This window comes from Actinia tenebrosa, unplaced genomic scaffold (assembly GCF_029948245.1).
Source record: "Actinia tenebrosa isolate PJP-AT-01 unplaced genomic scaffold, QUT_ActTen_1.0 PGA_scaffold6__47_contigs__length_16458017, whole genome shotgun sequence".
NCBI lineage: Eukaryota > Metazoa > Cnidaria > Anthozoa > Actiniaria > Actiniidae > Actinia > Actinia tenebrosa.
The window spans coordinates 7,815,877-7,843,676 of NW_028292583.1; the positions used below are offsets into that span (position 1 = coordinate 7,815,877).

The 27,800-nt window shown below is 35.4% G+C and overlaps 2 protein-coding genes and 1 long non-coding RNA gene across 3 annotated transcripts; 2 read left to right on the forward strand and 1 right to left on the reverse strand.

The window, feature by feature from the left end:
• Window positions 1–95: 95 nt before the first annotated feature.
• LOC116300266 (endothelin-converting enzyme homolog) lies at window positions 96–26,512 on the reverse strand. The gene is made up of 17 exons (XM_089039169.1): window positions 25,620–26,512; window positions 25,367–25,408; window positions 25,179–25,289; window positions 23,855–23,935; window positions 23,030–23,157; window positions 21,270–21,486; window positions 20,250–20,348; window positions 18,408–18,494; window positions 17,141–17,244; window positions 16,769–16,830; window positions 12,285–12,339; window positions 11,229–11,296; window positions 8,514–8,641; window positions 7,950–8,015; window positions 6,755–6,853; window positions 5,060–5,136; window positions 96–461 (listed from the first exon to the last, which is right to left on the reverse strand). The coding sequence occupies exons 1-17, from the start codon at window positions 26,337–26,339 to the stop codon at window positions 341–343; spliced, it is 2,265 nt and encodes a 754-aa protein (XP_088895295.1). The 5' UTR covers window positions 26,340–26,512; the 3' UTR covers window positions 96–340.
• Window positions 425–17,700, forward strand: LOC148905973 (uncharacterized). Its single transcript, XR_016121561.1, has 3 exons — window positions 425–546; window positions 7,925–8,092; window positions 17,365–17,700. It is a non-coding gene; the product is annotated as an uncharacterized LOC148905973 (long non-coding RNA).
• Window positions 2,852–4,025, forward strand: LOC148905974 (uncharacterized). The gene is made up of 2 exons (XM_089039170.1): window positions 2,852–3,111; window positions 3,252–4,025. The coding sequence occupies exons 1-2, from the start codon at window positions 2,852–2,854 to the stop codon at window positions 3,553–3,555; spliced, it is 564 nt and encodes a 187-aa protein (XP_088895296.1). The 3' UTR covers window positions 3,556–4,025.
• Window positions 26,513–27,800: the final 1,288 nt, after the last annotated feature.

A 27,800-nucleotide genomic window follows, 5' to 3' on the forward strand; every position in this document is an offset into this window, starting at 1 on the left:
TCTAATGTGCCCAGCACATTTGACACGTTTTCCCGTGTCAAAACTTGTCATGATTTATTTTTTCGCCAAACGGAATGAGGTAACGGGACAACAAGTTAGTTTTAAGTCTTTATTTTATATTTCTATATTTTACATTTAATGGAATCAGTTATAGGTTATATTTATTTAATTCATTTAGAAGATTTATTTAAATATATTTTTATTATTATGTAAAATGATGTAGGAGTGTCTTTTTGAGGTAGCCTCCAGGTCAAAATTAGGATATACATTCTATTGAAACAATAACAGCTAATATTAGAAAGATCCGTTCCGTTTGAAAGTTTTGGAAAAGGACATGTGACTAGAACAACGACCCTTTTTGATTCCAAAGTGCACATTTCTCCAAAGGATTCATTGGACTGTTTTTCTTGCACTTGAACGCGTTGGCAAACTCGCAAGAGTTAACTAATGTACCGATCACCCTGTGAAGATAATGAAGAAGAACAACGATAAGAGGTACTACTGAAGTCGTTCGGTAAGATGGTACTTGCCGGCTCATAGATAAATGTAAGTAATATTATCATTCAAATTATGCTTTTAGCCGTTTCTTGATTAGCCTACAAATACAAATAATAGTCTGCTCATTCGCATGATGATGCGGTCTTTTTGCTCAAAAGATTTGAATAGGCATTTCCGATTTAGCGGCATATGAGCGGAATAGGCATATACTAGCGGAATAAGCATTAACCAGCGGAATAAGGCTAGAATCATCGTTATGACCAGAAAATTCAATAAGATAATGAAACAGCTTTCAGTATACCTGTTTTATTTAACTTAAGGTATTGCACAATTATAATCGTTAACACTACCTGTTTTATTAGCTTAACTGACGAGCAGTGTGCTCGAGAATAAGATCTCGTCCCGTTGAAACGCAGTTATATAAAAAAGTTGCGTTCATAATATACTAATGTAAATGCTCGCCCTTAAATTTATAAAAGAACTAAGAATGCTAGCATATAATGTAGAATATCACGACGGTTATTATTTTCGAGAAGTTTTCCTTCTGCATGGACACGTACGTATTGCTAACATATAGTTGATATGTGGATGCCTACTGAGATTGTTCACTGCCTGTAAACACGCACTTGCTTCCCAACTCTGTACCCCCTCTGCGGGGAAAAACATGATTTTATTCAAGTTCTCTGTTAGTTCTTCTACAGTGGAAATGGCTGTGCACATAACCAATGCGTTGAAATTCAGAACAAAACAAGATATTTGAGAGATTCAGTAAGAATCTCGTGTTTTCGACAAACATTTGTGCTACGCAAACGAAAAAAAAGTAAAAAGAAGTTGAAAAGCTTTTCAAGAAGCAATAGATATATAATAAAATAACCTTTGTCTTTGGTGAAAAGGTTTGTAAAAGGTACTAGTTAAATTACAGGGAAAGAACAAAAACGTGCCCATGCCGGCCAGGCTCTGCGGTAAGAAAAAACGTGATGTTTAATGTCTATTTACTAATAACGTGAACAGAACTTATAAAGCATATAAGGTGCTAGTCTTCATCTGACAAAGAATCTGTCACGTCAAGACCATGAACTGCCCTCCAGCTTTTTAATGCTTTCTGGTGCTCTCGTGCAGCACTTTGGGCCGCATCAAGAACGGCGGGGATTGCTTCGAGTAAGCTGTCCAGTTTTTTCTCTCTGGTGACCTGGGAGTTCCTAGATGACTTCAGCTTTTTACTTGACTTTGAGCTTTCCTTAAGAGGTCTTTTCCTGAAAGGATAATAGCAAAGTTAACGAGGTTTTATTATCAAATAGGTATGAGCAACGTTAAAAGTAATTCTGTCTGCTTATAAATTACCTGTCTTCCATCCTCTCGCTTTCTCTTGTTTTCTTGATTCGTGTAAGGATGTCAGCAGGGTCGTCATTTGGTTCGTTCTTTTCTGCATCTAACACATACTTTGTTTCGCGGTCATTGATAGCTCTGCAAATGTCTTCAACTTCTTCAGTATCTTTATTACAAGTTTATTCCACACTGGATGCGGACGAGTATTCTTCATCAATTATTTTATTTGACGTGCTTGCTTCACTGGCATTCCTACCAGGAAATAAAAGAATCATCGCACTCCATATAATACCGTTATTGAGAGTCCTTTCTTCTTTGGTCAACAGCATTCTTACCATGAAGGAAGAGCGTTGTTACGCAGTTAAGTAGCTCTCTTCCTTAATTGCTCCTCCAACACTTTGTTGGAATTTCTTTTAGCCAAATACTGATCACCTGCTTCTCCCAAAACCTCAACATGCCTTCTCATAAAACTCAAAACACTTTTCCACTCTCTTCCACATGTTTGCACAGCTTGAAGAAGAGTATCTTCCACTTGAGTGTAGTTTTTCCTTGGTTTTCTTTGCTTGTTGTTGTCCATCGCGCCTTTCTCGCAGGATTAAGAAAAGTGAAAAGAGCCCTAAAAATTTGCATACATAGGCACGTGCACACGTGCACTGGTCGTAATGTTTTTTTTAAATATTTTTGTTTGGTTTCGTGACTGCGAACGGAAAAGTTGCATATACATTTAATACACTACCTGTTCGCGTCAGTCAACAATGGATGTCCCACCTTTCCCAATGTTTATTGTAGTAACCCTGCTGTGTATCTTTGCAGCTATAAAATTGAGTCCTCAAAGACCAAAACGTTTGGTCCCTTTATTTCCTATGCATGTAAAAGGGAACCTGCTCATCACACTTGTTGCGCTTGTCTCTACGGCACCAACAGGGGCTAATCTCCTAGCCCGACTTTTTGGCAATCAGCTGCTTAACCATCGTAACATGTGGCAGAGATGTTTATTGTTTAGCACGAAGAAATCCACACATGGTACATGACCGGGGAAACACCAGAATACTTTGATGCTATTGTACGAAGAATTGGTATAGAAGTTACCCGTCCGAGACACACACCTCGGGTGCCAACTACAGGTAGAAGAAGATCTTGTAATCTTGACGTCAGCAACAGAGTTCTACTGGTGATTATGTGGTTGAGACAATACCTAAAACTTCATGTTCTGGCATTTATTTTCGGAACCAGTAAGAGTACAGCTGCTGATGCTGCAGATGGTTTGAATTTACTCCTTGTAGCTGGGTAAGTTTGCTATATAGTAGCGTTGTCACGTTGTGCATAAGTATTTCGATCTAGCTGCTATTTTACTGCATATATAAACAAACACAAACATAAGCAAAATTTAGTACTACACGTATTCATAGTTAACAAACGTCTTGCAGATTTCCGGGGCACATGAACGATGCGGAGTCATACAGACGACTTCTTGCTATAGGCCATGGAAGAAGAAGGAATCTACCACGACGAGCAAGGCTGCTAGCTGATGGGGGATACGCTAACGCCCCACCTCTTATCACTCCAAGGCGTATTGCTTACAACAGACGACAACAGAATGCCAACAGAGCGCTAAGGTCGCTTCGTATCCGCGTAGAGCACGCCATTGGATTCCCGGCTGAAAATTTACTCAGCGACCTCGGATATTTTTCGACACATGAGGCCATTTCAACCCTTTGTAATAGCAACTAGTGGTGCTCTTGCTAATCGAAGGAAAAGAATTCTAAAAACACTGTAGTGTTATATATGTTCTTTTTGATATACTTTTCGGAAAAGTAAAACAAACTGGCGTAACACATTTATATTAGTGAGAGCAGAAAAATTCCTAGCTTGATATTGTAAACAAATCTCAAGATATGTTGATAATAACTAGCGCTTACTAGTCAGTTGTGACTGTTTTGGTGCGTTGAATATAACAGGTGTATAAGAAAGTTCAAAAGTATATCACGTTTGGGACATTAGTTCTTCGTAGTAAGAGGATTAAATATTAAGGACCATAGTAGTAAGACGAAGGAGTAACGTCTGTAACAATAGTTACAGACAACTTTCGCAGTTGTTATTTACCTAATAATACATTGTACTAGCTGAGAAAACAGTAAGATAAGGAGTTTTGAAAATTCTATTGGTTAAATCTGGAATAAAATGATGATAGCTCTTTTTAATTTATGCTATTCCGGTCGGATTATAGAATGCGGAATATACTTTCCCTATGCCGCTAAATCGGAAATGTCTAATTTAGTACAAGAAATACCTTTAGGTTTTAGAGATTCTTTACAATAAATCCCTAAAACCTACACGTACTTCTTTTACTAAATTCAAATCTTTTGAGGCAGGGCTTTTGTCTTTTATCTACTTTCAAGATCTCGATTTTTGTGGTTTATAGGCCTCCTCCGTCAAGTCGTAATAAACCTGCAATCCAAATGTTTTTTATGCTTCCCTGAGCTGTAAAAAAATTAATTCTCACATTTTATAGACAGCAAAAAAAAGCCGAAACACAACGACACACACAAACAAACGATTACAAAAAATATATCCCAATGACCGAATATTAGCTTGGTTATCACAATACCTGCCTTCGGCATCGAAAAATAATTGCTTGCTTACTAAGAAATCACGATATTATGCTCAACCAATAATCGCTTATTTGCCCAAGTTTTACCTGCATAAAACGCTTGCGCTTACTCTACAGATATCTGTAGAAAGTTCTATCAGTGGTCATAAACAATATTACCAATATAACCAATCGGTCGGATGATACCACCCAAACCTGGACACTTGGTCATAGCAATGGTTAAAATTCCATAAAAACGTATTGATACTTAAATATCTTTTTGATAAATAAATAAATATATATATATATACTTGAGTTGATCATATCTTGACCATAAACTTTTTCAAACAGGTTCAAAAGTACCTATATTCAACTACTTGGGAACGCATATATTTTTAATAATATTCAATCAGCTTACTGCTAATGTTATGTATAATTTGATTTCGATATTTATACAGTTAATGCACTGAAGGATTATTCACGAAGTCAATATTTCATTTAGAGAGATAAAATATGTAATTCATTTTACTCTTTATTTGAGTTGATTATATGGACTTGACCAACCAAACTTTTTTCAATTCAGGTTCAAAGTGACCTATGTTTATTAAATGGGAACGTCGACATTTTAAAGAATATTCAGCTTACCTGATGTCATGCGTTGGATATATATGATTTTGGAACATGTATCTGGCGTAGTTAGGAATGAAGTTAGTACAGTAGCTCTGTAAATACAATTAAGGCAAACTGATTTAAAGCCTGGTTCACATATGATCGCAGACGATTGCAGACGATCGCACTCGATCGCTGGCGATCGAGTGCGATTATATGTGAACAGCTCTGCGATCGTCTGCGATCGCAGGAATAGAATCTGGTTCTATTCCTGCGATCGGTTGCGATCGGTTGCGATCGTTTGCGATCGTTTGCGATTATATGTGAACAGAATTCTGCGATCGTGAGATTGGAAGGTGTCCCACAATGCTCAGTTTTCCATAAACCAAGTGTATATTTTTGATTTTTACAAGCGAAAAAGCATTTCTTTTTAGTTTTTTTTTCAGATATAACTGGTTCAAAAGTATCAACACACGATTATATATGCTAATTGACGTTTGTAAGCCTTATAGGCAAGTAAACAACTGTCGTTTGGGGATATATTTTAAGATTGCACGTCCTGTTCTTTATAGTGATGACTCCCCTGATGAAGTATTCACGATCATAAAGTCGAACTCTTCTTTTTTGATTTGCCAGCGATTATTTTTTCATAGTTCATGTTGAATCTGCATGGTACTTTGTTTGCGGACTCAGGTGTCAACAAACCGCCGGCGATCGGCTGCGATCATATGTGAACGTTCGATTTGAGATCCTCGGTTGAGTGGATTCTGCGATCGAGCGATCGAGAGCGATCGTCTGCGATCGTCTGCGATCGTCTGCGATCGTCTGCGATCGTCTGCGATCGTCTGCGATCGTCTGCGATCATATGTGAACCAGGCTTAAGGTACAGGAGGGGATTTGGACCTCTATAAATGTTACCTTAAATTTTGCACGGACTTTACAAAATTTTGTCAAAAAGGTATAGCTTTTCTAAAATCTAAATAAACGTAGTTTTCGAAAACGTATTTACAATAGCCCCCTTCACAGTTCCCTGCGCCATCTTGAAAGGTAGCCGTGCTTTTGCATCGAAGCGAGACGAACTGTGAGCTTGCAATTATAGTGACAATTGTTCATATGTCTCTATCATTGCAAGCTCACCATTCATCTCCCTTTGATACAAAGGCACGGCTACCTTAACTTTCAAGATGGCGCAGGGAACTACTGTGAAACGGCTATCGTCTGTTTCACAAAAAGAGTCATTGGGTTTGAAGTGAAATGTACCGCACTTAATAAGCCTGAAACGAGATGACGTTTTACCCCCAACTCTATACCGTAATAGTTTTTAAAATTCTTTCATATTAAAATGTTTGATTTCTTAGAGAATACAGGAACAATATTCATAATTAAAGAACAAAAGCAGTGTGAAAAGGATTATGGTCTAGAAACGGGGGTAAAACGTCACCTTGCTTCAGGCTTATTTAAAGGTTTCCGCAGGACCAGAATTTCGGATATGTCAGTCATGAATACATTAGCATGTTTGCACATAATGGCTGGCTGGCCTTGCTCCTCACTGAACAAGCGCTCGAGCGAGGAGCCCATTTACATTCATAGATATACTCTTGTACCAGACTCAACTTTTTTTTCTTTAGTGAAATGAGTAGGTACATCTCGCGTCGTTAAAATTAATGTTAGGAAATTGATGTCAGTAAACTATTATAGGATATACGTAACAAAAAAAATTTTTTGTCTAACCTGACCAAATCCAATGTAGAAGAGCTGTTCATTGGTGAAATTCAGTCCTGGTAGCAGCCATTTTTCACTGGGATTTAGCTTTGCCCAATTGTGATATGCCTAATAAAAAAATGCAAAAAAGAGCAACACTATACATTTAGCATTTTTACTTGGCCCGGGAAACGACAGCTGACTAAAACGACTGACCGATACAACAGGGGGAAAATGCCTGACCTACAGGTTTATTGATGGTTTTCAACCATTCCCAAGGGAATTAAATGACAAAAGACACGGCGGCCATGTTGGAGGATATAGCAAAAGAATTCATTGACAATTTTTTGTTAAAGTCCTCCAACATGGCCGACGTGAAAACCATCAATTAGTATCATGAATCTGATACAGAATATTAATAGCTCTGTTTTAGTATTCTGTATCAGTATTCTGTATCCTGTACGGATTACTAGTTATAGCTAAGCTGTATGGGTTTACATTGCTCTCATGTGACGCTAGTCGTGCGATTTCATTGGGTCTCATCCTAGTGAATTATAATGAATTTGATAATGATGCAAAGCTTTACGAATAACAAAGAAAACCGAATTAAATTTGAGCTAAATGACAAGACGTTTTTTTTAAAGGACTTTGATTTATTCCATGAACGGTGATCACTATATTACAAAGCAATAGAATGGCTGGAGGGTGATTAGTCGAATTCAGTTCACGAAAGCAGGGAAGCTTTGTAATCCCGACGCCATATTTAATACGGTATTTTCAAGAGAAAATAAACTAGGAAAAAGAATCTCTCGTATTGAGGCTTGGTTTGAGGTTGTATTTACTCAATAAAATATCTATCTATCTGTTACCATGATAGGCACCTTTGAATGCTATATTTTTAATTTAAAATTTTCTTAAACATTTATTTTGTCAATCTTTCGTCCCCCACGATCATCTTCAGGGCTGAAATAAACAAGAGGGGATTTTTTTCAAACGTGAGCAAACAAAGTAGAGCGCACACAGTACGTGCAGTACGCTAGTGCAAAACAAAACAAAAAACAGAACGAATGTTTCTCAGTAAAAAGAGCGTCAATGATTTTAAAACATAGCATCAAAAAGTGCTTATGAAAAGGGTTTTAGTTCATTTTCTCCTAATGTATTCTGTTACAGTTATTCATTGAAGTATTCATTTCCTTTCAGTTTGTTTTTTAAATAGTTTTCCAACCTTGAGAGCCGCTTTCAAGCCGTTGACGTCTGAAAGGTTTTCGTCAAGAGTCTTAGTGCCGTTGACCTACGAAAAAATCGATGAGTATAGAAGGGGGCTTCCTGTAACACTAGTCCAGTTGTTGGAAACATATTAATGTAATGGTAAGTGAGTGTATTAGTGGAACATCATTGGTGAATAGTTTATGTAAGAATTGAATTGTGAGCACTCCCCCCCCCCCCCCCCCCCCTTTTACAGGCTCCGTGAGTAACGAATCTACTGGGATCGGAAGGGGTACACGCGTCAACCAAACAAAAAAGGCGGGAAAACTTGAATAAGAGGTTCTTCAGTAAAAGAAAAGAAAAAAAAAAAAAAAAAAAAAAAAAAAAGAAAGAAAAAGAAAACCAAATCCTATAAAAATGGGCAAAAATGAATAAACTTGAAAGAAGAACCCATGCATTTTTTTGTAGCTTTCTTATTGAAAGATTATGCGGCTTCTCTAACCAAAACCTTCAGTAAGGGCTTAGGCGTTATAAATCCCTTTTTAGAAGATTAGCGGTCTTCTACATTAATTTATCATCTTACTTGAAATCCTGATACATAATACTGTGAGTACTGTTTTTCAAAGCACGGAAGTCGATCATGAAATCTAGTAATTGCTTGGTTTGTCCAAAGCTGACCTTTTACTTCTCCATCCTTGTTGAACTTCCAACCTAAAAGCACATAACAACACTCAGGGATATTGCAATGAGTATTTATGACTTTATAGGTACTAAAATGTACCAATGCAAAATGCACTAAAACAACTACTAGTTCCAGCTGAATGCTGATAAATGTAAAGAGATGGTATTCGACTTCCAGAAAGTCAAGCACCAGATGACTGTCAACTCTAGCTTGATCTTGACCTTGTTATTTCAGACTGCTTTTTGCAAACAAACATGAGAGATGATTACTATGAAGTGTAGGCACTGAGGGTGGTTACTGCCTGGTTTTATTTGCGTCCTCAGTGGTTCTTTTATGTCCCTCTGATATTGGTTCAGTTAGTAATGATAAAGTGTGGAGAGACGGGACCGTCATTTAAAGTGGTCATCCGAGACACTTATAGTCTAGCATCTTGTTGCAAGTAATTACGAAGGCAGCACTTTCTCCTCAGTTATTTTAAGACCCTGAGTGTTATAATCAACTATCAATACTTATTATATAACTCATAATCTAATAAATCATCCTCAATCCGGATTTAGATCTCTCCATTCTACGGTTACGGCTCTTCTTGATTTAACCATACTTAATAAGAGCGGAATGGTTGGGAAACCTATGGTTCATTGTTATATATAGACCCTGAGTGTTATAATCAACTATCAATACTTATTATATAACTCATAATCTAATAAATCATCCTCAATCCGGATTTAGATCTCTCCATTCTACGGTTACGGCTCTTCTTGATTTAACCATACTTAATAAGAGCGGAATGGTTGGGAAACCTATGGTTCATTGTTATATGACGTTGACCGTGCACAAAAGGAAAAGCTGCTCCTTTTGTTCACAGTATTAGGGAATTTAGAAGTTTTTCTGCCTAAAAAAACCGTTATTGGATAGTTGTTATTTGTTTATTAATCCTATGTGATTAATATTAACTGTTTATTGAAAGGGAAATGATTTATCATCTAGTAACTTAACTGTACCTGCGCGGAAATATTTATCAGCATGGTTTGTCAGTGGTCAAAGAATGAAATTGTCACTTTCAAAATGTTAATGCATGAAAATAACAAGGAAATGAGTATTTTTATCCATACTTGCTTTTGTTCATTTTACACGGTCAGTATCACGTGATGGTACGATTCAACATCAAAGGCAAAACAATAGCTTTGTTCTATGGAGTTTCCAAACCATTCCACTCCATTAACTATGATTTAACAAACGAACTGTGCTTTTAAACATCGATAGAAATTCATAGAAGTTTTTAAAATCTAAAAAAAAAAAAAAACATACTTTCTTTGGTCTACACAAGAAGGCAATCGCCTGGTTTACTTCCTATTTAAACGACAGATCTCAATCATGTTGCGTTGATGGTATTTTTTTCAGATATAATGCCCATTCGCTGTGGAATTGATCAAGGTATCACTCTTAACCCACTTCTATTTATCTTGTATGTTAACGACCTCTCACAATGTTTAGACCACAATAAAGCGAGAATTATTCTACGTCACCACATTTAGGGATCATGTGAGATAGCAACGCGCCAGCGCAAATTCAGTGCACGTTCAGCTCGTTAGCAACAACTGTTTCGTGTGTTTTATTCACTCGGTAAAAATATTCACGCGAGTAAAGTGCTCGTAGTACAAATACAAAAACAGTCAGAAGCACACTTCTTCACGGACTATTTGTTAGACATATTTTGTCAATAATCTAGAGAATCTCGTGGAGGTTCAGTGATATCTCGTTCACTCAGTACGTCGCGCTGCCGTGGCTGGAACTCGTATATGCAAAATTGGCAGATATTGCTAAAACTGCAGCAAAAGTCCCTTTACAAAAGCCGAAGGCTAAAGACTAAAAAGCTAACACAAGCCGGGAAAACAAGTTCTCAGGCCAGAAAAAATGACAGCATCTGAAGGAACCAGTGGTACGAAAAAGAACAACACTGTGAATGACACTAAGCTCAACATCAACAAAGATGGCACAATCAAAGTGAATTTCTTGGCTTAAATATTAACTCTGTCACTATCACTGCTGGAGTACAACGTGTGAAACTGAAATGAAACACAAGTGAAATAACTTTGAAATATTTCACAGGGTCTTCTTCATGTGAAAAAAAGTTGTGAAAACTGTGTGAAATGGGCATATCCTTTTCACACCCTAAAACATGTGAAAATATGATGTGAAAAACAAGTGAAAAGTATGAAATGTGTTTTTGTCACTCGGTAAAGATCTATATGTTAAGTGTATGCTACATCGAGTGTATAAGCAGATTAAAAAATCTGCCTCAGTTCTGCCTCTGGTTCGAGTCACGCGAGAACCCAACTGAGGCAAATTTTTTAATCTGCTTATACACTCGATGTAGCATACACTTAACATATAAGTGAAAAGTATTCAAAAGTTTTGGAATACCAAATGATTTCACATGCAAAAGCATGCAAAAGCATGTGAAATATCCATTATTCCTTAAAAACATGTGAAAACAACCTATGGAGTTTTTTTAAGTATGTAAAATAAATACGGCCTTATTAATTGGAAATTGAGGCTTATTTAAAAGCTAGCCTGCTTAATAATTAGTTAAAAATGATCAAACTAGAAACTTACATCTTACGCCATAACCATGTGCAATCTCATGTCCAATTGTAGAACCAATAGCTCCGAAGTTCAGCGCTCTATGAACAAAAACAGCAGATAAATAACAAACAGTTTTTAAAAGCAATTTTTGAAACTATGATGAGGAGCGGAAAAAGTGGAAGGAGGAAGAAAAAGAGGAAGAGGAGCATATTTGATACTTATTCAGCAAAAAAGCTTTTTATGAATCTATGAGTTGACCGCTGATGTCCGGCAGCGAAATATAATTCTTTAATTGACTAAGTCCGAATTTGAGCTATTTTCAAAGGATTAAAGCCTCTTTCATATTGCAACTATTAAATAACAATACGGCAAACATCATTTTGTTTTTTGTTGGTTAGAACCATTTATTTAAGAGATAAAAATTCTCGCGGCTGTTAGGCGGCAGAAACCGGCACACGTAACCCAGGCTATCCACTTTTATAAGAAAATGTATGTAGTAAATAAATTTTGCTGAAATTTGTAAGTGTCGCTAAGATTTTGGGAATAAGACTTCAAGTTTATAAAAATTAAAAAAAAAAAAAAATACAGAACTGTACTTACGTACCGTCTTGCCTTAATTTTTTCCGCAGCGTTTTAAGCGGAAGGGGCACCTAAAATCGCTAAAAATAAGACGAAAAGTACACCCGGTTTTTTTTTTTTTTTTTTTTTGATAAAAGTTTTATTTCCAAAATCTTAGCGAAATCTACAACATTTCAGCAAAAATATATTTACTATATACATTTTCTTATGAAAGTGGGTTACCTGTGTAGAACGTGACTACCTACAAAGTTTTGAACATTCGAATACATATTTCTTTCGCTTTTAACTACCACGTTGTGTAAAAAAAATCTTAAATTCAAGGTACAATGCTTATAACAACCGCATTATCAGTGGTTGCCATTATCAGTGGTCAGTAGTTGCCAACAGCAAGAAGTTCAAAATAGATTAATTTTGAATTTTGAATTTTGATATGAGGAGGATGATTATGGTTGCGAGAAAGAGAAGGAAATGAAGACGGATAACACTGAATTATTATACTAAAAGTACCTCGCTTCATCAACAGGATAGTAAAAGGGTGGACTGATTAGTAGCAAGCCGAGAGCTATAGTTATAACAATAAATAAATAAATAAATAAATAAATAAATAAATAAATAAATAAATAAATAAATAAATAAATAAATAAATAAATAAATAAATAAATAAATAAATAAATAAATAAATAAATAAATAAATAAATAAATAAATAAATAAATAAATAAATAAATAAATAAATAAATAAATGAATAAATAAATAAATAAATAAATAAATAAATAAATAAATGAATAAAGAAAGAAAGAAAGAAAGAAAGAAAGAAAGAAAGAAATTTGATATATTAACATTTTTAAGGTTCAAAGTATATTGCCCGGTTAAGGATGATCACGTGATAACGAGACAGTAATAACATTATACTAATATTATTATTATTTAAAAAACCTCATTAATAATTCATGAAGGAAACACACTACAAATCATGACCGTGAAGGAGGTTTTATATCTGACATAGATTCGTCTTCATTTGCATAAACTTTAACTTGGATTTTCTCTATCAAACTTGGCTCATTTCGTAAAGAATTCAGTACAATATGAGAACATACATCATGAGTTTTTTAAGCCGTCAATAAACTCGCAGATCGTGTTTTATCAAGTCTAAAAACACTCGGCTACACCTCGTGTTTTAAAATCCTGATAAAACACTTCTGCTCGTTTATTAAACACTATACTTATTATATCCACGTTGTTATCATTGCCAAATCCTGTAATCTCATTGGTTAAAAAATGATGCGATTTATGATGGTAATTGAACTGAGTGGAGGGCAATTTGGACCAAAATCATACGAGTGATTACAAAATTGCACGACCGCGTAGTTGGAGTGCAATTTGTTAAGCACAAGTATGATTTTGGTCCAAAATTGTACGACACGAAGTTCAGTTACAACTTAATCATATCCTTTTTGTAATCATACACAAGAATAAGACACAATAAAGAGTGCAAGATCAGCAAATCATTAAATATTCATAAATAATGCTAATCATTATCTTCTCTGATTGGCTGAATATAAGAATTCTGTTCTGTGATTGGTTCTTTCAAAAAGATGCGATTAAAAGCTCAAAAGGATGCGATTAAGAGTTCCTAATGATGCGATTTGGGAATTAATCGCACTCCTTTGAACCCATCATTGCAGGACTTGGTAGTGATTACAAAAAGGATATGATTAAAGCATTAATTGCACTATTTCTGCAATTTGCACTATTTTTTCTCATCATCTGAATTGAGCCGATGACAAAACAGACATTTAAACTTTCTGACCAATCATGTCAAGGAAACAAGGAACCATTTGAATGTTGAACTCAGCACCTTTAATGATGAAAACAACTGTGGGAAAGAGCCGCCATTGCTGGGGAAAAAAGCTTTTAAAGATTTTTGGAGCCATTTTTAGCGTAAAAAGTCGTACAAATCATGTATAAATACCTGCTGAACAAGTGAAATTATCGGAAGCATAATTTTAAAGAAACTGCTACAGTAAGTTGGTAGTAGTATTTTAATGAAAAACCGTCAGAAAATGATCAAATGCCCGTAGCAGGGGTAAAGTTATTGGGGAGGGGGGCTCGTTTTGCCACGCCCCACATGACCGTATTAACTTTTATCAAATTTACAAAACAGCATAAATAATTAATAATAATAATTCTTTATTTTATGGGCAAAAGACCTCCAGCATCAAACATGTGAATATCTCTATTCGATAATATCATGTCAGCGTATGTACAAACAAAGAATAGAAATTCAACATATGTATATGAAGCACACAGCTGACTTTAAATAAAAAGAACCAGTTACCTTTAATTAAGTCTGAGGTGATTTAATAAAAGAAGCCGAAAATATAATGGACAAAGTTCAGACACGAATTTCTAAGGCCCTGGCTAAACGAGGAGACATGTTTCCTTAAATGTTTCCAAAGGTGGCAAAACTGTCAGGAAACATCGGGAAACATATTTGCTCAATATCGGTTAGCGCATGCGCACTTTCAAGATAGAGCTAGCGTTGCTAAGTAACGAACTTTTAGAATGTTGACTTTCGTGGCTAAACGAGGAAACATTGGGAAACATTGTTCTCATGCGTCTTGGAAGCATGACATGTTTCTGCCGCACAGCAGAAACATTTTTGCCTCTTGGAAGCAAAATTTGTTGCATGCAACAATGTTTCGCATGTGGCTAAACTTGGAATCATCGGGGAACATGCGCGCGGGAAACATGTTTCTGGAAACTTGTTTCCTCGTTTAGCCAAAGCCTAAATGCAAATTATATGAAGCACTTGAGAGGTTTCTTTCAAGTAAGTGCTTTTCCGCATGTCTTGTTTTGAGTTTTCATCATTGACAAATGCCAACTATGTGAACTTTTTTCGGAAAAATGAGTCGCCTCTATCAATTTTAAGATAATAGTGTTTGAAATTTATTTGGAAGTTTACTTAAAAAACAAACTGTGAAATTATTGGGGGGGGGGGGCAGGCCCCCCTGGCCCCTCCCCCCGCTACGGGCCTGAAGGGCACATCTAGTTGTGGATTCTTGTAGATTGTTTATTTAAAGTTGTTTGCATTTCATTTTACTGTGAAACTCAGGCGGAAATCATCGCCCCTAAAAGAACGTTTCTTATAAAGAAGAAGATTTTCTGAACTTTGTGGATTTTCAAAGGACATATGAAGGCCTAAACAAACTTCATTTGAACTTCGTTTGAAAACAAAACGAACATAAATTAACAAAGAACTGTAAGTGAGCATTTGCTCTTTGGGAAATCATTTTTGCCGGGACAAGTTGTTCTGCTTTAAAATGAAAGTAGAATCAACAATTAGGCAAAATTCAGTTTTGTGCTTTAGGAAAATTATGAAATATATTGATAAAAAGAAAAAGATCAGTAGCAACTATCACTTTTTTTTAGTTATAAATTGTACAAATAAACTTCTTAACAATGCACCTCCACATAATATTTTTAGTTCAAAGCAAAAATAATCCTTCGTACTGTGATGATTAGGTTTGAAAATAAGAATTATTTGCTCGTTAGTTCAATGTCATGTATACAGTCAATTCAAAAATGTTGTCGTCGAGCAACTCAAGCCTACGCGACTGGACCGAAAGGAACTATGGGTAGTAATCATTGAAGCCGAGTTGACTGCATAATTTTATCTGACTAGTTATGCCTGGTTTACAGCACGAAAGTTCGTAGGCGAGCGGGAAGTGTTGAAGGAGACGTTTTTTTAATGCCTTCATATTTTCGAAATTGTGAACTGAATCATAACTGCTTTGTTCTTCTTTCCCTAAACCCAAAGACATGCATTTGATGGATTGTTTCTAGCCATTATTATCTTATTACTAGCAGGAACAATTAATTCAGAACGAATATTTAAACGTCTTCAGTGATTTTTACCCATATTTCTTTCGGTCCAGTCGCGTAGGCTTGAGCCAGTCGACGACAACGTTTTTTGAATTGACTGTAGGCATGTTTTGACCGACTGCTTCTCTGTCGGCATGCGTTAGTCAGAGAGAATGCTGTTTAGCTGGCATTTACCAGAAAATATTGCAAAATGGATATAATCAATTGGTAACAGAACTTCGTGTCGTGCCATTTTGGTCTGAGTTCAAACTTGTGATTAACAAATTGCTCTTGCGCTGCACCGGCGGTCGTGCAATGTTGTACTGAATCACTGGTATGATTTCAGACCTAACAACATGACCATCGAAAATCTTCGATTCTGATTATTGGTGCTAGTCGGTATTTTTTTCCAAATCACAGTGCAAAAACGTGAAAACACAGTGCAAAAAGTTGAAATCACATGCTAAAAAAAAGCTAAAAAAAGCTATTTACATTTACAACCAATGTCTTTTATCATCATTATTATTGGTAGTATTTTTAACAACAAAAAAAAGCAGCAAATTTCCCTTCATCATACGAACGCCATGAATTGAGAATTTGTATTTGATTTTAAAAAAATTGATAGTCATACTATTAATGGTCATACTTATCCCATGAAGCTTAATTTTTAATTAATTTTTAATCTTCACTCGTGCTGATTTTTTTAAAATTGCACTCGAAACCATTCGATTTCCTATACGAATTGCACCCCACTCATAATTGATAATAATAATACTGATAATAATAATAATAATAATAATAATAATGATAATAATAATAATAATAATAATGGTTCATTAGAAGTTCATCCACGAGTGGCTCTTCGCCTTCTAAAACATATATGGAAAACTAAATTGTGGTTAATAAATAAACTATATACACATAAATCTCTAAATACAAATACAAATACATACATATACACACACGTAGTACATATACGTATGTATCAGTAAAACGAGAACTAATTTTATAAATATTTACATATACTACAAAAAATCCCCAAATTCAATGCCGTCGTGGTTTTGTGTGCCCGCCACGCAACGACTTGAAATCTAGTCAAACATTTAACGTATGTACGTATGTACTTACATAACATATTCGTATAAGGGTTGCTTTCACCACTAACGCTTTGTGCGTATATTAAGTTCCACCTGAAAGATATATATAGTTTGTAGGGATGTAGGTAGAATAAAGATAATTAATAAATAATAGCCAGAAATAGGTGTGAATCATGCATTAAAAATTGATAAATAAATCTGCGTTGAAGGTAAGTACCCTTTTTAACCGACAAGAATCACTGCCGCGTGCCCATGGGAACCGAATTACTAAGGGAATGTGTACGATTGCTAATGCCCTTCAAGTGGTTGTGCGATTATAATTAAATTCTACCATATGAGAACAAAACCACGTGATCGTTAAGGTTGGGAGAAAGGCCCTGATCAAGACTAGTGACAGACTTACTCTCCTTTATCCATGGGTTTTTGGAATTTTGCTAACATATCTTTTTGCTTGACCTTCATGATGGTTATTTTGTTGCTGAGTAGTGTATCGTTCCTGATGTTCAGCTGTTGGTTTATAGATAGTAGAAACTTTATTAAATAGCCAAACAAGGTGATCTTATTTTAAAGTTACTATTATCAAATTTTTATATTTGAATTTCTACTTTTTTTTTTCTTTTCTTACAGCCGAGCTCCCGCGCGGGTTTTTATAGAATATGTTTACGAGTTATTCTACGAATACCTTTAAGAAAGGGTATGGTTTTAAGAGCTGGAACTTGAAAGAATGCCGCGTAAAGTTTCGAATGGACGTCGAGCTTCGAAGGTTAAGTTTAAGAAGAAAAACATCCAAAATCAACCCCAAAAAATGAGGTTCAATAAAGATGATGTCAATGACAATCAATGCCATGTTTCTTTCCCTTCCAAGCCTTGTTGGGGCCCGTGATACGAAGTACACCACTGCAGTTGTTGTGATAAAAGGCTTTTCAGCAGGTGATCTCAATAAAATAGAAATTAAATAAAAAATCTAGTTTTCTTGTTAAATTATGAGCATACGACCGGAAACAATAGAGACATCACATCCCTCCTGGTTTAAAATTATTCTTCAGCCTTCAAAAAAAATCGTGCTAACATTTCTCTGATGTTCTGCCAAACCCCGTTTATAACTCTACATAGCACATGCGCATGCGCGCGCGTTTTCTACTTCTTCATTACACATAAAGAGAAAATATTTTTCAATAATAATGAGTAATAATGGCAAAAAGCGCCAAAAACTAGACTTTCATATGAGTTTTGATACCAATTTTCGTTTTGGGTTAATACTCAAAACCTTTTTTAAACAGTTAGAAACTGATGTACTACGATAAAATGCCTTTTTGAAGCGGTATTTTCAATTGTAAAAAGATGTTTTGTTGCATTTGTGTTAGAATGTTGCTTTGTCAGGCTTTTTCATAGAAAATATATGGGAAATAAGCAAATGAAGACCTAAGCCTTATTTTCGAATAAAATTTTTGCTTTGGGTTAACACTTTGATTCCACTTTTATTAGTCATCTCCACTTCCAAACAAGTTAAACTTTCTGATTAACAAGATTTTAGCCTCGTACAACAGCCTTCTTCAAGAAAATAGTTTTTGGCGCTCACTGCTTGAATACGATCGAAAGAATTCTCTCTTAATAGTTTATTTCATGCCCCTGTCTTTCTAGTTAGAATATGATAAATGAATATTACTTACATTCTTGTATTTTTTAAATTTCTTGCTAACTTCTACAGGGTCCAGGAGATATTTGGGGAAGCCAACCTCACTTTTCATCCCATTTACCTACATAATTTAAAGATATCAGTTTAAGAGGCAATGTCCACAAGAATCAAACAAACGCTAACGGTGGCAAGGTTCAAAAAATCAAATTCGTTCTTCTTTTGAAATTAGATAGGCCATTATTAGATATGAATCCCTGGGTAGTTAGTTTTTGAAAATAGTATTTTATTTTCGAGAAAACGGCCACAAAAGATGCTCGACCGCAGCCCAATCAACAGACGCTCAAGAGGAGTGAAAATGGCCAAACTTTGAACAGAGCGCGCTTAAAAAATAAACCATCATTCGTTCATTGGACTGGGTTTCAAGCTATTGGGAAAGGGACGAATTTCTGGCGAGGGAAAATAGGAGGCCTTTGTTTACGTATGCTAATTAGTTGCCTCAAAAGAAAAAAAGATTTAACTTTCTACAAGATCTACTCTCGTTGAAATCATATTTATGCTGCATGTTGGGGAAGAATACATCTTTCCAAAACTGAAAAAAATTGCTTTGGAGAAAATAATTCTGACTGCATAGAAAACTGTTGAATTTGGTTGAAATACCTCATGCGAAAATCACGCATCCCGAATCAACGCAGGACTAAGGATTTTCGTAAAGATTGCCATGGAATTTAACCCAAGAACTAAGGAATTATTGTTCGTGCCATTTTTTGAAAGTTCAGTGTGGTTTGATAAATTTAAGCTCCATTAGAAAGATTTTGGAATTGTCGGTTAGATTAGCAAAAAATGCGATCTTTGGTGATTGCGTGACCAAGGTTCCACTTTTTAAAAGTCTGATAACTGTAACTGATTCACGCTAAAAATGAATTATTACTCGTGCCCAGGCTCTGCCGGCACGAGCTTTAAATGCAACGCGTATAGTTTTTTTGTTCTTCGTCCAAGTCGAGAGGCTTAGTCTCCCTCCCCTTCTCAAAGAGCCAGGCTGCACAGGCTAGAAGTCTTCAGTTGACTCGTTATTCTCAGCTCTTGAACTTTGACAATATGGATATTCTTATAGCCTATATTCATATTAACCTTTTTTGGCTTCAAAGTCTACTCAAAAAACATTGGTACATAGTAATATTTATTTTAAGATCCTATTTGATTAAAGAAGCAAAATAAATAATTTGCTACGCACATTCCAGGGTTTCATCGTTGCCGTTCCGAAGCCTTATGATCTCTTTTAATTTTTCTTCAAAAAAATATGGTAATTCATTTAAAAATATTGAATAAATTATAAAATTATAAAATGTAAAGCAATTATGAGAGAGGGTTTGAGCAAATATTAGCCTGAAATTGGATGTTCCAGATTGAGTCATTCGATGACTTTGATGAGTATGGCATAAACCGTAACATAAGGGATCATTTAATATACAACATTGCACTCGTTCTGGAATACAGTATTTTAAAAGCATCACCCTTTTACTCGTGACTCACGTAAAGGCTCTTACAAACTTGTTTTCAAAAAATGTCCAGCGTTCAATATTAAAAGTTGCCACAAAATAACTCAAATCCCTTATGTTACGTCATAGTCATTAACATATTGGGAATATAAACCTTCGTATCTCAAAGACCCGACATTCAAATGACGAATTATTTTCACAATCAACTATTCACTATTTAAAGAATCAATTCTGAAAATATTGTGTAAAGGCTTATAAGCACTTTAAGCGAGGATCCTGAAAAATTGCTCATTGACCTACGGTACGGACCTCGCACGCGGTTACTAAGAGGTATAGGTTATTCGACATATCCATCTAATATGGCATCTCTTGACAGATACCTTGTCCATTATTGCTCTTTTGGTGTGATCATCAACCCATGTAAGAGAGTTCACATTCTCCTTGAAAGCATCTCGTATCTCATTCACCATGACTTCAATCTTAAAAACACAAACAATACTTTAAAAATCAAGGAATGAACCTCGATTTAAATTGTTGAAAATCTAAAGTATGGAACACCACCACTGTTATATACTGATTTTCCTTCATCATCGATATCGATCATAGCTAACCTCATGGTCATCGCCAGGAGAGGGCATGGAAGAGATTACATTTGGATTTTACAGGACCTTATCTAAACAAGATGTTCTTCGTAGTTGTCGACGCTTACTCTATACGGATGCACCGAATATAACGACAGATGCACCAGATATATTGAAAAAGTAGCCGATTATCATAACGCTTTATAATATAAGACAGTGGTGGCGTTACTCTTTCGTGTTTTCTTATCTAGTAGTATACACTCAATTGAAGAATTGTTGTCGGGTTCAGAAACATAGATCATAAAAGCTGAGACCGAAATGGCACATGGGAAATGACATAATTATATTATAATTTATTCATTTGCGCCATCCATGCATGGTCGGTTTACAATGCCAAACGTGTATTAAAAACAGTGGATGATGCCACGGGTCGCCGGGTCACAGCATGCATCTAATTAACGTACTTCCCATGTGCCATTTCGGTCTCAGCTTCTATGTTCTATAATTCTGAACCCGACAACGATTCTTCAATTGAGTTTATACAGCAATTTCAAAGAAAGGTTGGATATTGAATACTGCGTTCTGAATAGTGCATTCCAAGACCAAAAGGCATTGTGGATCTCAATTAACTCTCTACATGTAGTTAGTATATTGTTTCAGATGGAATACACTAAAAATAGAATAAATAATTATCATGAATCCTACATTAGACAATGTCACTATGACCTATAATGCACTTCGGTCTTGGAATGCTTAAATCAGTACTGTATGCAGTATTCAGTATTCAACCTTTTTTGAAATAGCCGTATATAAACTTACCGGTTTGATAATATTCAAATTGTTGGTAAAGTTATCTGCTAAAAATCCAGCACCTATTATGTCTCTTGTAAAATATGTGTTTATATCATCAATACATTTCGCCCAACGTTCGTTCCAAGTATTCCTTTGATATTGTTCATATTGACGTCTATAGAACGATGACATGTAAGGGATCTCGTCCTTAATCACGTACCATACCAAATAATTGGATAACACACTGAAAGACAAAATATATTTGTATGCATTACATTAGATTTTTGGTGCAGGAAAAATAGAATATTGTATCAGAACAAGGGGCCATTTTGCTGCGCATGCGCGCCATACCTGAGCTCATGTGTACTGTACAGAGCTTCGATCATGTTATAAATTTGCTCAAAGATCTGCTTTTTCGTCTTCTGAAACGATTAGATATAGGCTCAGACATTAAGCCTGACATCGAATATGTATCATTTGTGCGATTCAAGTGAATATCAACGTATAAAGTCTTCGCAAAACATGATTGCAAAGAGCCGCCATGCGAGCTACCTCAAAAATGGCGACTGTTGTGATATACTTAGCTATTGGTTTACTGAAGAAATAAGACTATTTGATGACAGATTCGCTATAAAGTTGAGTGTTATGCTATTTCTATTTTATTACGATATCATATGTAGAAATCGCATTCAATGACATGCGAAAATATTCGCCTTTCTTTCATATCATATATTAATGATTCGAGCTTTTCGGCGTTGTTCTCCTTGAATATTTGTAAAAGTATTGAAAATACCACTGTACTGCAAACAAAAATGATAACATCTATATGTGTGTTTATTGTGTTTGCTTACGTATCTTTGATTGGAAAATTCGGGAAGTTATATTTTTTTGCCCATCAAAGTTGTAAAATTTGTTTGCATAGTCATTTATAAATTGGTCAAAACTTTTGTAATTTCAAATGCTCGAGCCGAAATAATGCATATTTTAGTTCCATGTATCCTTATTGGAAAGGGATTCTCGATATCCCAGTAATCGAACAATTTTCTTGGGTAAGAAAGTATCAAATGCAGTATACTTATGTTTATCTGTTTATCTTTATTCTCGAGTACTTTTCTGATTTGTGAGAGAAACTACCACACAAAATTCATTTGATGTGATGTCTTTATTATCTGTGCTTTCGACCTATCGTGTTTGATTAGTAAGAAAAGTTGGGGGAAATAGAGCAATTATCAATTATCTGCAAGGGCATAGTCTTGCTTTGCCTATGAATAAATTATATGTTTAGAGCTATTATTCAAAAATTGTTTCTTTGAGAAAATTTTTTAGCCGATTTTACATGTAGCTGATTAGTTTCAAATAATTGTGAAAATTATAAGAAAGAGAAAGAAATAAATCAAACACCGAGACATCTTGCTACAAGCTAGATGCGTGGGTACCCTGTGTTGAGCCTGCATTACTATCTCATAGCACAGCAGTTCTCGCATGGTCATGCAAAATGGCCCCTTGTTTCATATCAGAGTTACGCTCTATTACCAAGCAATTGTTTCAAATCGCGGTATTTAAGCCAATTCAATGAAATGAATAGAAAACTGACACAAATGCAACAATAAACCAAAATCGTTGCGTTACAATGTTTTCCCATTTCAGACCACGTGTCATTCACAAGAGAGAAAAAATTCGTTTGTTCGTATCCATATTCATGTGCCTTCTCAAATGAAACCGAGTGCAACCGTTAAACAAAGAAATGACACTCATTATTTTGTAGTTTTAACATTCTAATAACATACCTCTTGGATGTATTGTTAACTAATTCCATGGCACCTTTTAGGTATGGCAGCCTAGACACTTCGAAAGTTTCCGTTTTAGGAAGGTGTTTCGGAGCAAACATTCCTTGTAGATGGTTGTACCAGTTGAACTAAAAAAATATATGTAATATTAAATTAATTACGTACGCACGATTCTATGATTTCTCATTGAACCAAACATTTTAGCCGAGTACGCATCACTGATAGGAATCGATAATGATGGCTTGAAGTTCCCCGCGTGCACTAGCTAATCTCCACACGCATGCGCACTTCCTAGGTCTCGGGGTCCACTACCTTGTGAATAGAGTTTATTTTTTTATTGCCTGCCCTGAGTTGAGTGTTTTTGTTTATTTTTGGGTCCAGTATTTTCTACCAAACAGGCACAAAATTCAGTGACTTTTATGGACTTCGAGAAATTATGAGGTAAGTATCACGTCAGAAGTCGTTACCATTGTAAACAAATGAATGATATCTAATAAAGGTTTGTGTTTTATACTTTCAGTCATGGAGAGAATATCCAATAAATACAGTTTTAGATAATATTTGCAACTTAATGACGTCATATTTTGTCATGATACACAATTTCCACGATTTGATTACTTTTCAATTTATGATTAGTCTTGTCCCGGACTAATTTTTTGACAAACAAGCTCACTATTAAATATATGTGACTCAATAAGATCATAATGATATTTCTGACGCAAATCGAATGGAATCGGAACAATCTTTTAATCATTCTTGGTAATATCCATGCAGTCATACTACTTGAAGAAAAGTAATGATTGTATATTATATCTGACTCCTTACCGTAGGCATTTCTCTTTGTAGATCCGCGGCAGTCATCCTGTTAAATGTGGTTCGGATTATGTCTCGTGGGGGTAAACCCAACTAATAATATATAAAGAGAAAAAAATTATGCTTTAGATTATAAGAATGCAAATCTTCAAAAGTATATCACGTTTCCTTGCCCGCGCGCGAGAGGGTTCTAGTCGCTTAATAACTGAACGTTTTGTTGTTGTTGTTGTTGTTGTTGTTGTTGTTTTTCCCTCTCTCTCTCTCTCTTTTAGCTCTCTTTTGTATCTAGAACTAATACTTAAAATTCCAAGACTTCAAAGTAGTGATTCCTAATCTCGTAATTATTATTATTATTATCATCATCATCATCATCATCATCATCATTATTATTATTATTATTATTGTTATTGTTATTGTTATTATTATTATTATTTTATTTTTATTATTTTTATTAATTTTTTATTAATTTTTTGTTTTAGTTGTGGAAAACAATTTTGTCAAAATGAAATAAAATTAAAAAAGCTTATAACTATTTTGATAAGAATTTGACCATGATCGTTAAAAAAGCGTTTTTTTAAATAAAAAAAACGATATCGAAGTTTAAAAAATATTTGATGCAATTGCTGGTGTTGTTTTCATTTCACATAATATTCTGATTCACAAAATTCGAAAATACCTAGGAAATGGATGCCCCCTATCAAATTTCGGAACTACTTTTCGCATTATATGACACCACCGTTCCAGAAGAATTAATGAAATAGGCCATTAAAAAAAATTACTATGATAGAACGAGTGGCATTATGCCACTTTCAGCAAATGCAAGTGGAAAGGTATTTTTCATAGATTTTTTCAAGAACTAAGGCGGTCCGGTATTAATAACACACCTACAAAAAGTGCGTTGATTATAATACATAAATTGGTGAAAATCTTTGGTTATCATTTATACTGTGCGTGCAAAAGACTAAGAGAAAACGGAGCCGAGAGCCGATCAAGCAGTTATAAACGAGTGTTTCTGTAATATAAATTTATGGTGGCATGGGTGCTCGCCTCTCACTGGGGAGATCCGGACTAGAGCACCGGCTCAGACAGGATCATATGTGAGTAGAGTTTGTTTGATGTTTGCCGCGAGGTTTTCTCCGGGTTCTCCGGTTTCCTCTCTCCGTAAAAATCAACATGTGAGTTGAGTAATTGTAGTGTTGTAAATATAGAATGTAGTGGTAGTGCGTGTGGAGGAATCGAACCTCAAGGAGGAGCCCCGTACGGGGGCTAAAAAAAAAAGTTGTAAAAAAAATTTAAACACATTTGGAATCATGAAGGATTTTCCATTATGACTTACCTTTGCAAGTTTGGCTTCGAAATCAACCAACTCCTGTACTTTCCCATCAAGATTGGTACGTCCTCCCAGAAAGAATGCTATGTGACGGATCAGACTTCGATAGGCATCAACCTGACAATAATAAAAATCATGTAAAAATCACGGGTAATAACAAAATTGAAAGCGAAAAACACAATAGTAATCAATACCTTTGGTGGTGAGTAAGATCCCTTGAATGGCGCCTCATCAATCTATAGATTCAAAAAAGTAAAATTGTAAGCTTGATTTATATGTATTTGAAAAGGGAATATCAACTATTAGCAGAATTAAATGGATTTAATAATACTAACTTTATTTTGATTCGTACAATAGATATATCAAATGCAAATGTCAAATGGAACAACAAAACAAGAAAATGTCCAATTTTATCGTAAGGTAGAAGACATCTCTCTTTGAGTTTACCTCAAAAACAAATCTGCTACTGTCGGCAGCAGCATCGTAGAAGGCTTTCACTTCGAATAATGGCCCTTTGGATATATAGTTACGATGAATTGCTAGAAGAGCCTTCGCAAAATCCCAGTTGTTCTCGTCCCACTGTCCATTTTCCTCTACCAAACTCCATCCTCCGAATTCTCGGATGAGTTGCTTTAATGGTGCATCACCCTCCTTGTCAATGGCTTTCAAGTTCATACACGATTTGTAGATGTCCGAAGGTATTTGCATTACTTCATCGCTTACCCCGTTGAGTTTGGCTAGCCCTTTTATCAGTTTTTCTTTTAGATACCTTCGAAACCACCAACCTCTTTTTCTATACGTATTAGTGACCCATTTTCCATTCAATGGATTTTGTTCCCGAAAACGGCCACAAACAAACTCATAAAAGTTATCACACGGGTCCACGCTCGGGTTCATAACTCTTCTGATTTGATTGGCAACATCAACACATTCTGTGGTGTTACAAATCCTGCTAGATTGAGTTTTGGTTTTGCCTGCTGTCTTGACACTACTTGGTGATCGAATCTTGTTCAAACCTTGATCAAGAGTACTCATCTTGTTCTGACTTGCTGCTACGTGGATCATGGATATTATCAGTAGCATTGTCAAGAAACGAGGACCATGGATTAACGACCATATCTTATTTTCTTGTCTCCCACCGCTGCCACCATTCATCATTCTTACCATCACGACTACAATGTCCCTTTCGGAGCTAACTTAAGAATGAGTTCTTAAACCCTCGTTCTTCTTACTTGACAATAGCCCCCTTCCTGAGCCAGAGACACTTTATTGGTTATTTTCTATGCAAGCTTTGAGCCTGTGATCATCATTACGTGGGGTTCATTGAATGAAAAAATAATTTGCCACCAGCATTAAAATATTGCCGTTAGCGACCGAACTTAACTCAGACTTTTTAATTGTTTATTATTTTAGTCATGTTTATTTTACTCTATTTTGTGTTTTGAATGAAGCATAGTAGCTCTAATACATTATCAACTGATTCATTTACTATTGGTTTATGAACTATCATGAATAAATTTTGATATAAGAAATGTTATAAAATCCACCTGTAGTAGGTGTACATTTTTTTATAAACCTGTAAGTCAATACAGTCAACTCACGTCTTGCGGACACATCGCGATTGCTTGTGGTAAAATATTGGGTGACATTTTCCCCTAATTTTTGAAACTCGGTCCCAAAACCAAATTTACTTTATCACAATAAACAGTGGCATTTCAATTTTGGTCTGCTATCTAGAAATGTTAAAAATATATATTTTCTTAGTATTTCTCAGATTTTCATTTCTACATGACACTAAAATAACAGCTCAATCACAGCATGAACCAAAATGCTATTGTAAGGCTACTGACCAGTGCCGGCGATATTGACCAGATACCCTTTTTGACTTGACAGCTTTGACTCCACCACCAATCAAAGTCCAAAAGTAGATGTGTTCACGACGTGATACAAGGCTGCGGGGGTGTTTTTTTACTTTAATAGACCGTTTCCTCAAGGCCGCGTGCGCATCCAACTTGACGGTCCACAAAACTGAAAAACGAAAAGTCAGTAAAATTGAGAAGACAGTTTTATATTCAAAGAGGAGAATAGTTAATTTTATGAATTCTTATCGAAAAAAGATTTCATAGCAATGCATGATAATACTCGTGTTCTGGTATCGTGGCACGTCAAGTTCCTTAAATTTGGATGCACACGCAACCTTGAGATAACGGTCCATTGCTGAATAGCTGTCTTGTAGCCGGTTAGCGGTTGCAGTATAAAATTCTTTTTTTATTTTTTAAATCATAAAAGTTAGGATCTTGTTTAGGTCTTCGTTTGTTCTTTTGTTAGTTTAGCGTTTTTCTGGTAAATGAACAGAAATGAACTAACAACGCTGGAAACACTGACAAATGAAGAAAACCCTGCTTATCCAGACATCACAAGCACATATATTCGTTTTGGTTGACTTGAAGCTTTTTTGTAAAGTTATTCTTCCGCTAGATTCCTTTCTTTAAGGTTGACTTAAATTCAAGACATGTGTGAATACAATCTAGTATTAACCAGGCAAGTAGGAACAAGAAAATCATTTTTTCATTGGTAGCATTTCGTAGCCTCCTCCCAAGGCTACTCGCTAAGGTTTTTTGGGTTAAC

What these genes read in the sequence shown, in the direction of transcription:
- LOC116300266 (XM_089039169.1), bottom strand. Translation starts at nt 26,339, where the DNA reads ATGGTAAGAATGATGAATGGTGGCAGCGGTGGGAGACAAGAAAATAAG. An exon ending in TACAAAGAGAAATGCCTACG is followed by an intron (nt 23,158 to 23,854) that starts GTAAGGAGTCAG and finishes ATATTTTTTTAG; the next exon opens with TTCAACTGGTACAACCATCT. An exon ending in GTTAACAATACATCCAAGAG is followed by an intron (nt 21,487 to 23,029) that starts GTATGTTATTAG and finishes TTTGTCTTTCAG; the next exon opens with TGTGTTATCCAATTATTTGG.
- LOC148905974 (XM_089039170.1), top strand. Translation starts at nt 2,852, where the DNA reads ATGACCGGGGAAACACCAGAATACTTTGATGCTATTGTACGAAGAATT. An exon ending in AATTTACTCCTTGTAGCTGG is followed by an intron (nt 3,112 to 3,251) that starts GTAAGTTTGCTA and finishes AACGTCTTGCAG; the next exon opens with ATTTCCGGGGCACATGAACG.